General features: G+C 46.5%; 1 protein-coding gene across 1 annotated transcript in view; it reads right to left on the bottom strand.

Moving 5' to 3' along the window:
* The window catches only part of LOC147880598 (uncharacterized protein C57A10.07), a 36609-nt gene that overhangs the window by 12042 nt on the left and 9075 nt on the right, over positions 1–15492 (bottom strand). The window contains exon 2 of the mRNA XM_087370807.1: positions 719–843. Coding sequence (XP_087226933.1) covers positions 719–843 — 125 coding nt within the window. The remainder of the gene's footprint in view (positions 1–718; positions 844–15492) is intronic.

The raw sequence follows: 15492 nt of genomic DNA, 5'->3' as shown, positions 1-15492 counted from the left end.
TACCTAGATGAATCCAAGAACATTCCCAAACTCATCCTCTAAAAACACAACATAGTGCAGTTTCAATCTCATGATAGTCACTCACAAGGTTGAAAACCATAAACTCCATCACACATAGCAGGGACTAGCTACTATGACATCCCCACTAACGTCATCAGTGCCCGACAACGGGGGTAGACCATAGTATAAAAATATGTTCTCACACATACAAATCCACACACCCACACATACTCAAGCATCCATTTATACTAAGTCTTCATACTGAGTTTCTGTCGGCACTCCGGAGGTGAAGGGCAGACTCAGCCATGATGAAGGCTAGCACTAAAGGAGAAGGCTAATCAAAAAGTAGTCCAAAATCTCTTCATTCAAGCTACAACTGCTTGTGAAGTCTAAACGATTTCATTTTAGTCTCTCCCAAACGAGCATCTAAATCTAGCTGATAGGGCAACACACCATTTAAGATAGAAAGAATTATCGCAATACCAGCAGGCCGCAAAGACCTAACAATCCACTCCCTTGCATTAAACATTAATGGTTTGTATGTGTTCATCAATTATCTTCATCTACCATTACATGAGTCAACATGGAAATGACAAGTGTTCTCCTAAGATATTGATACTTGTAGAAATTTTCCGAGCAACCCATTTTTTTGGCTCATTGCAGTCCAAAAAAAAATGGCACATATGAAAACATAAACTTAACAAGCTTCCATACTAACCGTGATATTCCAAGGATAAAGTCCTGTGAGCTCCTTAAATCTGCAAATGCTGAATAACAAATTTTCAAAGCTATCTCTCGCATGCTCTTCTGTCAAAGCCCTCCATCTAACATCCTCCTTAGCACCTATCATCAAAACATTCCTTTTAACCACAATGACACAACCAAGGCACTACAAAAAGAGAGCGCACGGCTCAAATAGTGAGAGACTGAAAGCGAGATGGTAAAGTATTATACGAATAAGAAGAACATGAACCTGATTATAAATTCTTATAAGACTACCCTCCAAGTCACATAATGAAACCATGACACTATGAAAAAGAGAACACATGTAGCCCAAGAATTACAAAATAGAATAGAGCTTACAGTCATTGGTCTTTATCATAAAATCTCCTCTCCACCATGTCCTTGGCGTTCTTTTCCTTAGAATGTACTTTAGGCAAGATTTTGATTCCTTAAAAAGAGCACACCCATCTCTTGAACTTTTGTACCCCTTGCCTTAGCCTTGCTAATTCCATCCACTTACCATACCCCTTAGCTACCTCCCGGCCCACCCACTACAATTCCCAAACTTCATCTCTAGTCCACCAACACATCAGCTACAAACTCACTTGGCTACTTCATGGCCACTGCCACTGGGAGACACTAGTGAGATAACTAGGGGGTGCAAATAGACCCCCTTGCTGCTCTAGTGGACAGCCAATGGTGAGGCACTGTTTGCACCATGATCATTGACCTCCTTGCACCTTCCGTCTGCGGCCAATGGTGATCTACAAGTCTCCATGATTCCTGTCGTCCTTGCTGCTATGATGGCAGTTTCTTGTAAGACACTGTTATGAGTTTCTCTGGACGTCCTAGCTACTGAATGTGCAGCCCAGACTAAGGCTCCAAAAGACTCCAACACTGAATAATGAACTGTCCGCCGGAGGGGCCTGTATATAGGGTTGGATGCCCTGCTGACTCAGCCTACCCAGTCCATAGACTGACCGACCAGTCGCAGTCTGCAGACAACAACATGTCCCATGAACTGCACCTTACTGCCACCTGGCAGTCGCACTGTTTGCAACCTGTTCTGATGCTGTTCTATCTGCCCCGACCTTCTGCAATGCTGCTTCAGCTTGCTGTCTTCTGCACTGATCTGCAGGGCCAATAATGTCGGAGTATAAGGTGTCACCTCCCCATCTGTGAACCCCCAAATAAGGAGTGCATGGGAGGGGCAACAGGGAGACCTCAGATAGCCACGTGGAACACTACGTGGGCAGAGCTGAGTCCTGACAGAGAAAGCAGTAAAAGGAAGGCTGCCATGTGGGCAGCATCAGGAAAAGATGTAACCTGGCAGTCTGGAGGAGTTTGGAACAAATTTTGGTTTCAATTTCTAAGATCATTGGTTTGGTTCAGTGGGGTCATCCTTTAAAAACTGACCCCCTAGAGATCCTACAAAATAGGGTCTTTGGTTCCTTTGCACTAGGGTCATGGTGTGCCATCTGACCCCCTAGGGGCATTAAAAATCCCACGCCTCATTTTGCTTATGTCTCTGCTGGTGGCCTATCTGCTTGCCTTGTGTCACCTCTGGAAGTCCCTGGAAGGCCCTGGAGCCCTTCCTTGGCTTTCCTTGCTGATTTGAGACTTCACCCCTACCAGGGGCAGCTTCATTCTTAGATGGCGGATTTCTGCAGCTCTCCCTTTTGCTTGCTGAAGTGGAATTTCATTCTTTCTTCGCGACAGTTCTCCTCCCCTTGGTGCCCTCTATTGCTGGCATGTTTCTGAGACCTGGACACCTTCATTCTAGGCCACTTTTGAAGCTATTTTCGACTTTCTTCGCAACAGAAGTTCTTCTTTTCTGCATCTAAAGCCATATTCATGGGCGCCTCTCTTCCTGCTCCTGCCTGGTGCAAGGCATACTGAAAATGGAGGTGTTTGTGGGCTGTAAACTCTGTTCTGGTGGACGCATTCTTGGCTGATCTGCTACAGCTGGACGCACTATTCTCTGATCTTTTCTGGTGCTGGAAGACACTCCTAGGCAGCTCCCTCCTACCAGAGTCTGCTGTTCGCTTCCCATCCTACTTCTGGAGCTGTTTCGGGCTGAAACAGGCTCTTTATGTTGGCTGAATTCTCATCTTCCTTCCACACTCTTTGCTACAGCCATTCCCGCTGAGTTCCTGCTAGGTTGGATGCCCTGCCGTTGGCTCGGGAGAGGATTGGGGCAATGGTTGTGATACTCTCTTCCCGGGGGTGCAATGGTTGGCCTTGGGCTCGGTAATGGCTTGGAAATGGGTAATGCATTGCTTGGCATGCTGTGAGACTGGTCTACTTGTGATTATGCATGTCTACTGAAAGGAACCAAGGTAATAGCACTGGGAGTTGGTCACTAGCACAACCACGGGTTGGCGTTGTACTAGGTTGCACCTGCGGGTGAGCTCTTGAAGGGAGTCCCTTTGTATCAGTTAACCAGTTTAAAATAAATACCGCAAGGGGCGCCAAGTGTTGGGGCCAACAAGTGTCACTTATTGGAGAATAGGAGGGAATGAATCACTCAACCCTCCACCCAAGATCTCTCCCACGCTTCCACACACTCAACTCAGATAACTGATCACAGATGCAATAAACACTCACTCAGAGATAACTTAAACGGAGAGAGAGAAAGAGTATATTCATCCACCGGATGGTGGGCAGAAACTGGCTCCAAGGGAGCAATACAAAACTCAGCCAAGTGCTGAGGAGAACTGATGGAACTCTCTCTGTCAAACTGAACCAACTCTGAGTGCACAGCACAGCCTAGGAAGAAGGCTTTCTGTCCTACATTGGATGCTGGAATGAAACAAGGAGTGGGCCTTTTATAGGCACTGCCCAGGCCCTCTGGGTTGGCCGACCAGCAGGGTCGGTACCCTGTCTGGTGGCCGACTAGACTGCCCTGGAAATCCGACCAAGGTTGGCCCTGGTCGGTGGCCCTGGTTGGGCCAAGTGGCCCTGCCACAGGCCCCTATAAAAGGGTGCCCTGTGCAGCCAGTCCATGGGACTGTAGACGCCTCCAAGGGAGGCACAGGGCCCCCCTATTTCTCTACTGTTGCAGGCAGCAACCAGCCCGTGTGCTGGTTGCCTATGATGTCAGCCTGGGTCTCTCTTTCCCAACCCTCCTACCTCTCACTGCCCCTTGTCCCCTCAAATCGGGGGCTCACAGGTGGGCACAGTGAGTCTCTAACATCACTCTCTATGTTTCTGAGTAGGGGCATTCTAGCCTCCCTTGTCTTGAATGGTTCCATGATGCTATGCACTGAAGTTCTATGCTTTGAGTTTTGTTTGTGGACAAAGGCAATCCTTTAAGTTGGCTGTATTTTCATCTTTGTGAGATAGTAGTAGACAGATACACTACCCTTAGTGATGTAAGGCCGGTTACAGTGGTTCCGTTGCTGGGACCCTCATCAAATCATCTAGAGGAGTCCCTGGGCAGCTTGGATAGAGAAAGCCTTTGCTGATTTTGGTACAACCATCCATTGCTTTTGGATATGGATAATATATCAGGCTTGGTTATGATGCAGACTCAAAGTCTGACCCAGAGCCACAGATAAGGGGAGCAGACCCCGGAATAAGAGTGCAAAATGCAGCCCATGAAGGGCACAATGTTCAAGTTGTCGCATTGGGGCAGCCAGCTCCACAAATACAAAATCCTATGGGTACTGTTGCATTGGGTGTTGACCCAAGTGTGCATGCAAATGCTATGGCAGTAATGCAAACACAGATGGCTTCTATGTTGCAAGTTTTGACTCAGCTCACTCAGAGCTTTGCTAAGATTGTGCATAATCCAGCTTTGATGCCAAGGGTAGAGGCACAACCCATTCAGGGTCCACAGATGCATGTGGGACAGCCACTACCAAAGCCACCGACACGAGTGGTACAGCCACTATCAGAGCCACCTACACCCGTGGTACAACCACTTGCAGTGCCACAAAGGCAAGGACCAAATGGGAATGAGCATGGTAGCAATGCTCAGAATGTGCAGCAAGGGCAGCAAGCCCAACCACAGTATGTGGTTCAGCCTACACACTTTGGAGGAGGATCCATTTTTCCGGCCATCACCTCACAGCCAGCCCAAATTCTTTATATGCTAATGTGGGGATACAGCCTGGATTGCAGGGAGGCAGCCCTATGATGTCACACACTCAACCAGTACCACATGTTCCTCCGGACCTAGCTGTGGGGGGTGTTCTTCAGGCTCCTGAAGGACCCCAAGGACAGCAGCCCCTTTATTTGCAGCCCCCTGGCTATGATCAGTTGGAGCCCAAGCTCAAGATGAAGGATTACAATGAAGGGGTGGCGGCAGTGAAGTTTGAGACCTTCAATGGTCATGCAGATAGAATGAAGGCTTTTACTTTCTTGCAGCAATTTGATTTCGCTTTTGCTGGAGGGTACTTCAGAGAGTCTTCGAAAATCAGGAAGGCAGTCACATTTGTTTAGGGAAATGTCATGCAGTGGTGGTCTAACCTTCTCCTTCAGGGCCAAACACCTACTACATGGGTTGAATTTAAAAAGGCATTCTCAGCCGCATGGCTCACCAATACTTTTGAAGTGGATGTCATGACTCAATGGCATAACTTGAATGCTAGGGAATGCAGAAATCTTGAAGATTACAACAAGAAGTTTTTGGATGCGCTTCTACCTGTGAGCTCTTACAGAACAATCCCTATTTTAGAGCAAGCTGAAAAGTATTGTTGTGGTCTTCCCAAAGAGTTGAGGGACCATTGCACCAAGACACATATTTCTAGCATGTCACAGTTGATAGAGAATGCCAACACAGCTTACTCACTCATGCAGGGCAGAGTCTCAGGTTTCAAGAGCAACTTCAAGGAGAAGCCAAAGAAACCACAGCAAGCTGGAAAAGTCCCTCTTAAATCAAAGTTTGTGGCAGGACAAAGAAGAAAACAGCAGCCCTCTTCTCTCAATCCTGAGGAGAGGAACAAGTTGTTTACTGAAGGGAGGTGTTTTCTCTGAAAAGAGACGGGTCATAGGGCAGCAGATTGTCCTAACAAGAAGAGGAAAGAACCTGCAGCAACTCGGGCTGACACTAATCAAGGCAATAGAGAGGACCCCAGAGGCAAGAAGCGTAAGCCAAGTGCTGGCCATATACCTGACATTATTGGGGGTGAGCATGACGAGAAGAAGAAAAAGACGTGCAAAGCATGGGGCAAGCTACGGGATCAGCATTGTATGTACTTCTTTGATTCAGCCAAAGCAAATTTCATTACTCCTGAACTTGCAGCTCGATTGGGTCTTCGACCAAAGGAGATTGGTCCACTTTGTGAGACCAACATGGCTAATCTGGAGCTTAGTACCCCTGTCACTCCTATCATAGGCAAGCTACGGATTCACATTCAGGGATATGTGGACTATGTGATGCCTTTACCTGAGTGTGATGTTTTGCTGGGGTTGCCTTGGATGTACCGTGTGCATGCTATCATAGATACACATGATAAGAAGCTTACCTTGATTTATAGGGGTAAAACCCAAGTCATAGATGTAAACTCGAAGGGGGAATCGATCCCAATTGTATCCGCTTCGGCGATTTCCTCTATAATGAAAAAGCATCTTTCTACGTATTTGATTTTTGTCAAAGAAAAAGAACCAGATGAGGATAACTCTGATTTTTCCAAGCTGGAAACACAGCAAACTGAGTTTTTATTTCAGTTTCAAGATTGTTTTTCAAATGAACTCCCAGAGGAGTTACCTCCTCAGAGGCCAAAAGATCATACTATTGATATCATTCCTGGCAGTTCTCCACCTAACTGACCACCATACAGGGTGAGTGTGGCATAGCAGGAGGAGATCATGTGTCAGGTCAATGAATTGCTACAGAAGGGGCTGATTCAGCCAAGCTCTTCTCCATATTGTTCTCCCGTCCTACTTGTGGAGAAGAAGGATGCATCTTGGAGAATGTGTATTGACTACAGTCTTTGAATAAGATCTCAATCAAGAAGCGATTTCCTATTCCACGCATTGATGATATCTTGGATCGATTAGAGGAATCAGCCATCTTCAGTCGCATTGACTTGAAGTGTCACATGCACCCCTGCACTAGGGTGCAAGGTGACACACTGGCTACATCGACAAGTGCATTATATAGTTCCCAGATAGGAGATTTTATCGTATGCTGTGACCCCTTTGTGAGCCCTTGTCCAGGGACAGTCAGGCACAAGCTACGTAGGTCAATCTCTCAGCCTTAGGTCAAGTCAGTAATTAAGTTCTTGTTCACTAGTACCCACTGGAGAACGGTAGGTTAACTGTTTCCATCTTATTGGTTAGGTCTTAGCCTAGGTTAGGAGCCCCTTTAGGGCCCCCAAAGGCTGGACAGGTAAGCAGGCTGCCCAAAAACTCACCTGGCAAATGAGCCAGGAGGGCTTTTATAGGCTGGTTGTAGGCCAACCAGTCTGTAAAGTCGGCTGTTTACAGACTGGGTTGGCTCAGTTCCAGCCCTATAAAAGGGCCCCTTGGTTGCCTTCTTTCCTCATTCAGCTGCTCCTGCCTTCAGCTCTCCTACAGCTCCACTTCAACCTCCTGTGCAGCCCCTGAGATCCTCAGATCTGGCCTTGCTCTAGCCTCAGTCCCTTGGCCATCAGTTCAGCCTGATCTGAAGGTGACCACCCAGCACAACAGTCTGAGGTTTGAACCAAAAAACGGAGAGAGGTTTGGACACTATTTCCTCAGCTTTCTCAGTTTTCTTTTACATGTTACACAGCTCACTCTCAGCTCTATATTTCAGTGATTGCTCAAGTGGAATTTCATGCTTTCTTCACAACAATTCTTCTCCCCTTGGTGCCCTCCGTTGCTAGCATGTTTCTGGGACCTGGACGCCTTCACTCGGGGCCACTTTTGAAGCTGTTTTTGACCTTCTTCGCGACAAAAGTTCTTTTCTGCATCTGAAGCCATATTCATGGGCACCTCTCTTCCTGCTCCTGCCTGCCGCAAAGCGCACTGAAAACGGAGGTGTTTGTGGGTTGTAAACTCTGTTCTGGTGGACGCATTCTTGGCTGATCTGCTACAGCTTGCTGGACGCACTATTCTCTGATCTTTTCTGGTGCTGGAAGACAGTCCTAGGCAGCTCCCTCCTACCAAAGTCTGCTGTTCGCTTCCCATCCTACTTCTGGAGCTGTTTCGGGCTGAAACAGACTCTTTCTGTTGGCTGAATTCTCATCTTCCTTCTACACTCTTTGTACAGCCATTCCTACTGAGTTCCTACTAGGTTGGATGCCCTGCCGTTGGCCCGGGAGAGGATTGGGGCAATGGTTGTGATACTCTCTTCCTGGGGGTGCAGTGGTTGGCCTTAGGCTCCGTAATGGCTTGGAAATGGGTAATGCATTGCTTGGCATGCTGTCAAACTGGTCTACTTGTGATTATGCATGTCTACTGAAAGGAACCAAGGTAATAGCACTGGGAGTTGGTCGCTAGCACAGCCACGGGTTGGCGTTGTAGTGGGTTGCACCTGCGGGTGAGCTCTTGAAGGGAGTCCCTTTGTATCTTTGAGCTAACCAGTTTAAATAAATACCGCAAGGGGCACCAAGTGTTGGGGCCAACAGGTGTCACTCTCTATGTTTCTGAGTAGGGGCAATCTAGCCTCCCTTGTCTTGAATGGTTCCATGATGCTGTGCAGTGAAGTTCTATGCTTTGAGTTTTGTTTGTGGACAAAGGCAATCTTTTAAGTTGGCTGTATTTTCATCTTCGTGAGATAGTAGAGACAGATACACTGCCCTTAGTGATCTAAGGCCGGTTACATAAAGACCAGGAAACAACCCAGGACAGCACAGAAGAGGCCTGGGCCAATGGCAGGCTGCCACGAGGCCAGGCAGGTCAGCAAAAGGCTGATAGACCCAGTCAGTTTTTACAGACTGGGCCAGCTGGTTGGCTCAGTTTCCAGCCTGCCCTCTTGGCTGCGGCACTTACACATTGTTAGAGACCAGGTCCTGGGCATTTCAGGCCATCTCAAGGAGCAGTAGCCCACTGTTGGATGCTAAGGAGAGATCATTTGCAGCAGGAGGACTTTTCAGGTCCTTGCAGATCTAGGAGCACACAAAGGCACAGATCTACTCACCATGGAAGAGCTATATCATGGTGCACAGAGCAGCAAAGGAAGACAACAATTGGAGGAGACTTGTGCCTCAGTTTGGGCTGCATTCAGAGCAGCAAGGAGATCAAGGATCCACAGCAAGCACTGCCTTATGACAGGCTGTCCAGGAGAATCAGTTGGAAGGTGTGATTGGGGGGCACACATACGAGGCCCTCATGAGCTCTAGGTGAGCAACATAGGCCATGTATTTTAGAGGTGAAAAGGAGGTAGGAGAACAGCCTTTTGTATGTACACGGTCCACATCTAGTCAGCACTCGGCTGATAAGAGGGTAGTACACTGGCCATAGCTTTTATATATGATTGTGTCCACATTGAATGGAAATATGTTTTGCTGGTTCTACATCTCTCTCTTGTGCGTTGTCTATTTATTGTCTGCACATCTACGTAGTATACACTAATGATAAGAAGTTTGGATTTAAAACCATTGCTGCTGGCCCTGGGCCTTGTACTTGCCCCATGTGTGGGCCCTTATGCCCACCATCTAGGCTTGTGCTGTGCTCGAACAGCAGCCTGTTATTGCTGCTCATGCTGCCCACATGCCAGCCTGCCTGCTGCCTATGGGGCAGCCCTGCACATTTCCACATCTGCCCGTGGAAACCCCTTTCTGTGCCCACGTGGCTTCTCTCCTATACTCCTGGTCACTTTCCCTATGTCCTCGTTTGGCAGCTCAGAGGTGGGGAGATCACCTTGATAATCCCACCATCCTGCAATGCTCACTCAATGTAGGCTCTCTTTGTGGTTTGCTATCAAGATTGCAGGCATTTTGAGTCTATTCCCGTGTCTAGTGATCGTCTGGTGATTACCTCCCACACATCGTCCATGATAATATAATGCATCACCTGGTCTATCAGGCATAGCATAGGGGAATAGGGGAATCTATAGAGTACTGCATGAGGAGAGGTGGTCTTTGGAGATCCCATGAGAGTGAAACCATCTGGTAGCTCGTGCATACCAAGAATCCTCATCTCCCTCAAGTGCCAATTGAATGGACCACGAAAAGTGCATTCAAGGACATCTATACCTACCCATACTATTGAACCCTGTCCAGGTAGGTGATCATATGAACGAAGAGACCATGTATAGGGATCTCGCTGCTGCGAACTCAGTAAGTGTGACACTGTGGGAATGCATAGCTTACCCTGGATGAGGTATTATGATATACGGCCCCTCTCAAATCCAGCTCCACTCATGCACCCGTATGCCCACTGACCAAAAAGCGCTAGCATACAATGTTGCCACTCAAACGAGTGAGTCCAAACTGTTGAATACCGGGGGTTTTCATATGCACATGCTAAAAGTTGGACTGAAAGTTCCCTCTCCAATGCTGCCAAGGAAAGTGTACCCTCTGGTCACTCCTGTTGGAGCAGCTAGTTTCATTGTGAATCTAGGTCTAAAAAGAAAATGAACCAACTAAACATATAATCTGGCAACCTCCATCAGCTCTTATGGCACCCCCAAATGTATCCATAGGCCGTTTGTTGTCTGAGGTCAAAACTACACCATTTATGTACAACATGATAGAATGAGAGTCTGTACCAGTGCAAATCACACAAGGGATAATGGATGCACTTGCTTCACACCCATGGTAATATACATCTCCTCAGACATACCTTGTGCCCTAGAACCCTGCTTATGACCTCACATATGACATCATCCTCATGTTGGAAGTGGTCTGGTCACCCCTCCCTTCTGTAAGCCCCCATATGAGGAGAGCAAAAGGGGGGGGGGGGGGACCATTGGGTGATGTGGCTGTCACATGGGCAATACCTTGATTGCCATGTGGGCAGCATACACACAGCAAAACAAAGAGATATGGGGCTGCCATGTGGCCAGCAAATTCAAGGTCATATCTGACAGGTCGGAGTGTCTTGAAGGCCTGCAGTTGTGCGGATCTGCCACATCATCAGTACAGAAGTGCGACATCAGCAGTACGACAGATCTAGGAGCCTGGATCAGGGCTGGCAAATCACAGGATGCTGCCACACATGTACGGAATGCTAGTACACAGGTACGGGCCTGTACAGAGGTGCATAGCAGGCTGAATGGAGGGTTTGCAGAGGCTCCAGGGCCTGGAAGAGGCCTAACAGGCCTAACAGGTACAGAACAGATGCAGCAAGTAGGCGCCTGTCTGGAGGGGGGTTTTGGCCAGCAAATAGGCCTGGAACAGGTCAGCTTAAGGGCAGGACTGCCTGGGCCAGTGGCAGCCTGCCACGTGGCCAGGCAAAGCCTGCAAAGGCATGGGCATGTGAGCCAACCAGGTCGTACCAGTAGGGCCTGCCTGTGTCGGCTGGAACAGACTGGTGGGTCAATTTGGCCCCTACCAGGTCGGGTGGCTGGAGGTACCATCCCCTATAAAACAAGGCCATTGGGGCCTCATTTCACATCCACTCTGGCAGCACTTAAGGGAGCAGAAAAGAGCGGCAGAGCAGCACCATTGGGTCCTACATCCAGGAGGTCAATTGGATGCTGAAGAGCTGCAGACTTAACTCAGCAAGGGGCTGTACCCTTGGCTGTCTTCCAGGGCAGCAAGGAGCGGTGATCACAGCACGGTCTACAGAAGCTCATTGAGGAGCACACAGGCTCAGGGATCTAGAAGTGCCACAAAGGTAGTAGGCCAACACCTTTTGGGGTAAGGATGGAAGACCACGATTTGGTGGGACTCCAAACGTCTTTTGTATTGTGTCTTGCAAGATGGAAATATATTTTGGTTGGTTCTATATCTCCTGTGGAGCATTGTCTATTTACTAGCTTGCTTCTTTAATGAACTTTCTTCCAATGACTAGCTGTGATACCACCCATCCTTATAATCACCCTTTGGTAGAATACAAAATGTCGGGCTACATGTGTCATCATCACAAAGGGTGAGGCTCAACACCTCAACACTTCTCTAACAATCTCCCATGAGCCAAAATCTCCTTGGCAGTACATTCTAGACAACTCCCATCAACAATTAGTGCATGGCGGGAGTGACCACAGCATGTGAGTCCATCGATATGTATGTAGTCTGCTGCCACACTCTACACCTATCATGAGGTCCACACAGCATCAACCACATGTCACCACATCCAATAGCTGCCACCATCAATCACACATGTCGCTCACAACAAAGCACCCACCACGCATCAGCTGTGATCAAGCGCAGAGCAGCATCACACCACACGATTCGATCTGGCTACACAAGACAGCTGCCACGTCCCACACCACCTCCCATAGCCATGCCAAAGCCAGAAATGTAAGTCATTCTAAAGAACTAGAGATGGGACGTGGTTCAACAAAAGGGGTTTTAATCCAATAAATTCACAGAAATACACATACAGAAGCGGTTTTTTATTTCAAAAAATAAAAATTAAAAAAAATTAAAGAAAAAGAAATGTAGGGCCCATATGTAAGTAGGGGTTTGTATATTGCCCCTTGAATGCATGGCATATTGCAAGCTTTTCCTAGTAGTGCACCCCTAGGGGATTTGTTAAAGAGGCCTCAAAAGATAAAAATCATTAGAACCAAGTCGATGTATTGACCAAATCACAAGTATAATGGTACATTGGAGAAGTACAAAGCAAGATTATAGTCAATGGCTACACACAGGCCGAGGGAGGAAATTACAGTGGAACCATTGCTACACACACACACACACACAAGTACAAAATTCTCGATTACAATTTCTTTTTCACACAAACACACTCTCACACACAGTCACATTTCAACACACACACACGCGCATACTTATCAACAAATGTTTCAACTGTTTTTACTTTGGTGTGTGGATGCAGGGAGTTATCTCATTGATGGATGATTGACACATGACGGATACAAGTTTTCAGGTCCCGGCTTGTTTTGTTTGACGTTCCCACTCTAAAAACTTTATAGCGATATTTTGATGAGTATGTATGTCTTCTCGTGGATGTGAACTTATTTTTCCTTTTTTCGCCATAAAGACATTGGAAAACCCTTGGAGGTGTTGGCACAATTTTGTGTTGGATGATTAAACCTTATTGCACTCTTGGTCTTCTTAAATTTTCTTACGAGATGCTTATTTACCCTTGTATTTGTGGCAAGTTATCTTCTTAATTATAAATAATTTTTTGATGTAGTCCCCCCCCCCCCTCCTTCGCCCCTTATGAATTATAGAAATGTTCCCACTTTATAAGTTATAGAAATTCTCCCCCCTTATAATTAATAATTAATTATCCAATCTTTTTGTAATGGCATGTTATCCTCTGTTTGAGTCTATTGTTGGTGGCCTGTCTAATTTAATTGAGAAGCACAAAAATATGTGCGGTGATAGCTTTGGTCCTTCTTGCAAATGGCTCATTCTTCAAATGGATGTTAAGTTTGCATTCTTGAATGGAGAACTACAAGAGAAAGTCTACGTGGAGCAATCACAAGGCTTGCGGTATATGAAACCAGCCTCTAATCACTCAGAGGGCAGTGGAACTAAACCTTTAATCACTTCAGCACTTATTTACAGCTCACAAAGCATATATCACAACCATTAACCATTGCATGATCACCATTTGGCATTTACCCATTTGTTCATAAACAAAACCACTGAAAAAGGGATGGAGGCTAGAATGCCCCTGCTCAACAAACTTAGACAAGTGCACCCGATTGGCCCCAAACACCGTGGCGCCCCTTTTAGTATTTCTTTATATTTCACAGTGAAATGATTACAAGTTGCATCTAGGAGACCTTCCCTGCAACTGAGCAAGCAGCCCCAATTCACTAAGCCTTCGCAAGGCTTTCAAGCATAGAACACCATCACATAAGTGCACTTAACCCATAGGCTCAATCCAAAGGCATTCTCTTTTCTGAGTGCAATTCCATTGGCTGTCCAAATGCAATCACACTGCACCCCAATAAACTCTCTTTGAGTAGTTTCCAGATGGCATTCACAAAGCTTTTTAAAGCTCCAAAATAAAATCAGCAAAGTACCCAACCAAAGAATGACTCATGTAGCACTGCCTGGGCACCTGTGAGCCAAGAAAGAGGCGGCACACGAGGCCAACCAATAGCTTATGGCAAAAAGAAATTGCAGCAGCAAAATCACAACTCACCAAGCCCTCAAAACTCGAACCAAGTCCTCAATCGCCAAGAGGACATAGTAGCTAATGCCCAATTGCATTCTCAGCCAGAGAGGAGTGCGAAAGAGCATTTACAAGAGTCGACCAGCAAGTATTCCACTGAAAAATGCGAAAAGAAGCACTTCTGTCGCAAAGAAATGGGAGTTCTTGGGCTCAAAAGAAGCGTGCTTCAGAGAGGAATGCATTGAGAAGGTTTTGGAGAAGTTTCATCGCCGGAAAGTCCTCCAAAACTGAGAAAAACCAGTCAACCAGCGCATGGGACCACTCGAAATTCAACAGAAGCTGTAGCTTTGCAAGAGGAGAGGCCCAGGAGGAGGCGGTGAGCTTCCTGGAATTATATCAATTTGATGATCCTCGGCCTCTTGGGAGGTAATTCTTGAGGAAGTACATCTGAGAAACAATCCTGAAAATCTGAAATAAAAGCAGCCCTTTCTCTATCTAAAGCAGAAAGAGTAGAGCCTTCCTGAACTGGTTGGCTGTCCTCTTTGACAAAAATCAAGTACGCTAAAATATGACACTTTATTACATTGGAAATACAAGAAGCTGAAACTGCAAGGATGGACTCCCCTTTCAACTTTACATCAAGTACATGATTTTTGCCTCTATGAGTTAAAGAAATCTTCTTGTTTCTCATCTGCACATCAGCCCCCACCCTGTACATCCAAGGCATCCCAAGCAAAGCATCACACTCTGGCAAAGGAATAATGTAGAAGTCCTCTGCATCCTGATATCCCTGGATATGCATCCTCAACTTGCCAATGATAGGAGTGACAGGTGTGTTGAGTTCAGGGTTGGCCATATCACACATGCCGGATGGCCCTATTTCCTCAGGCTTGATGCCAAGCCTTCCTGCCATATCAAGAGTTATGAAATTCGCCTTTGCCCCAGAATCAAAGAAAAACAAACAATTCTGATTTCTGATTTTTCCCCATGCTCTGCACATCTCAGTCTTCTTCGTTTCCTCTTCATCATGTGCATGTGGCAAACTCCCAATCACATCTGGAAGAAGTCCTGCGGAAGGTTTAGGCCTTTTGCCCTTCCGATCAGCCTGTTTATCACCATTCTTATCATTATCTGACCTGTCTCTTTTCTTGGATGGGCAATCATAAGAGCAGTGTCCCTCTCCTTTGCATATAAAACATATGTTTTGCTCCATGAGTGACTTTTTCTCTTCATCAAATAACTTGGTACGGGGCTGTTTATTAGGCTGTCCACGCCTTTGACCAGCTTTGAATTGGGCTTTTCCTCCCTTTCAAAACGGTCGTTTGCCATAATTTTTATTTTCAGATTTGATGTCCTTATCCTGGTATTTGGCAGCCCATTTGTTGTCTTCTTTCTTGCTGTCCATAAAGCCCAAATTCTTCTCCTGCATCCATGCATATGCTGTCCTTGCATTCTCAATTAATTGAGTCATAGAACCCACCTTGGTTTTGATGCAATAATCACGTAGCTCACTAGGCAATCCACAACAGTACCTCTCTATTTGCTCTTTCAAAGAAACATGCCTGTAAGAGCTCAATGGCAGCAAAACATCCCAAAACCTCTGGGTATAATCATCAAGATTCTTGCAAAGCTTGTATG

This window comes from Dipteris shenzhenensis, chromosome 32 (genome assembly GCF_047967505.1).
Source record: "Dipteris shenzhenensis isolate YYH24624 ecotype China chromosome 32, Dip_SZ_1.0, whole genome shotgun sequence".
NCBI classification, from domain to species: Eukaryota; Viridiplantae; Streptophyta; class Polypodiopsida; order Gleicheniales; family Dipteridaceae; genus Dipteris; species Dipteris shenzhenensis.
Note: the sequence above shows the minus strand (reverse complement) of the source record. Positions and strands in the feature narration are given on the sequence as shown.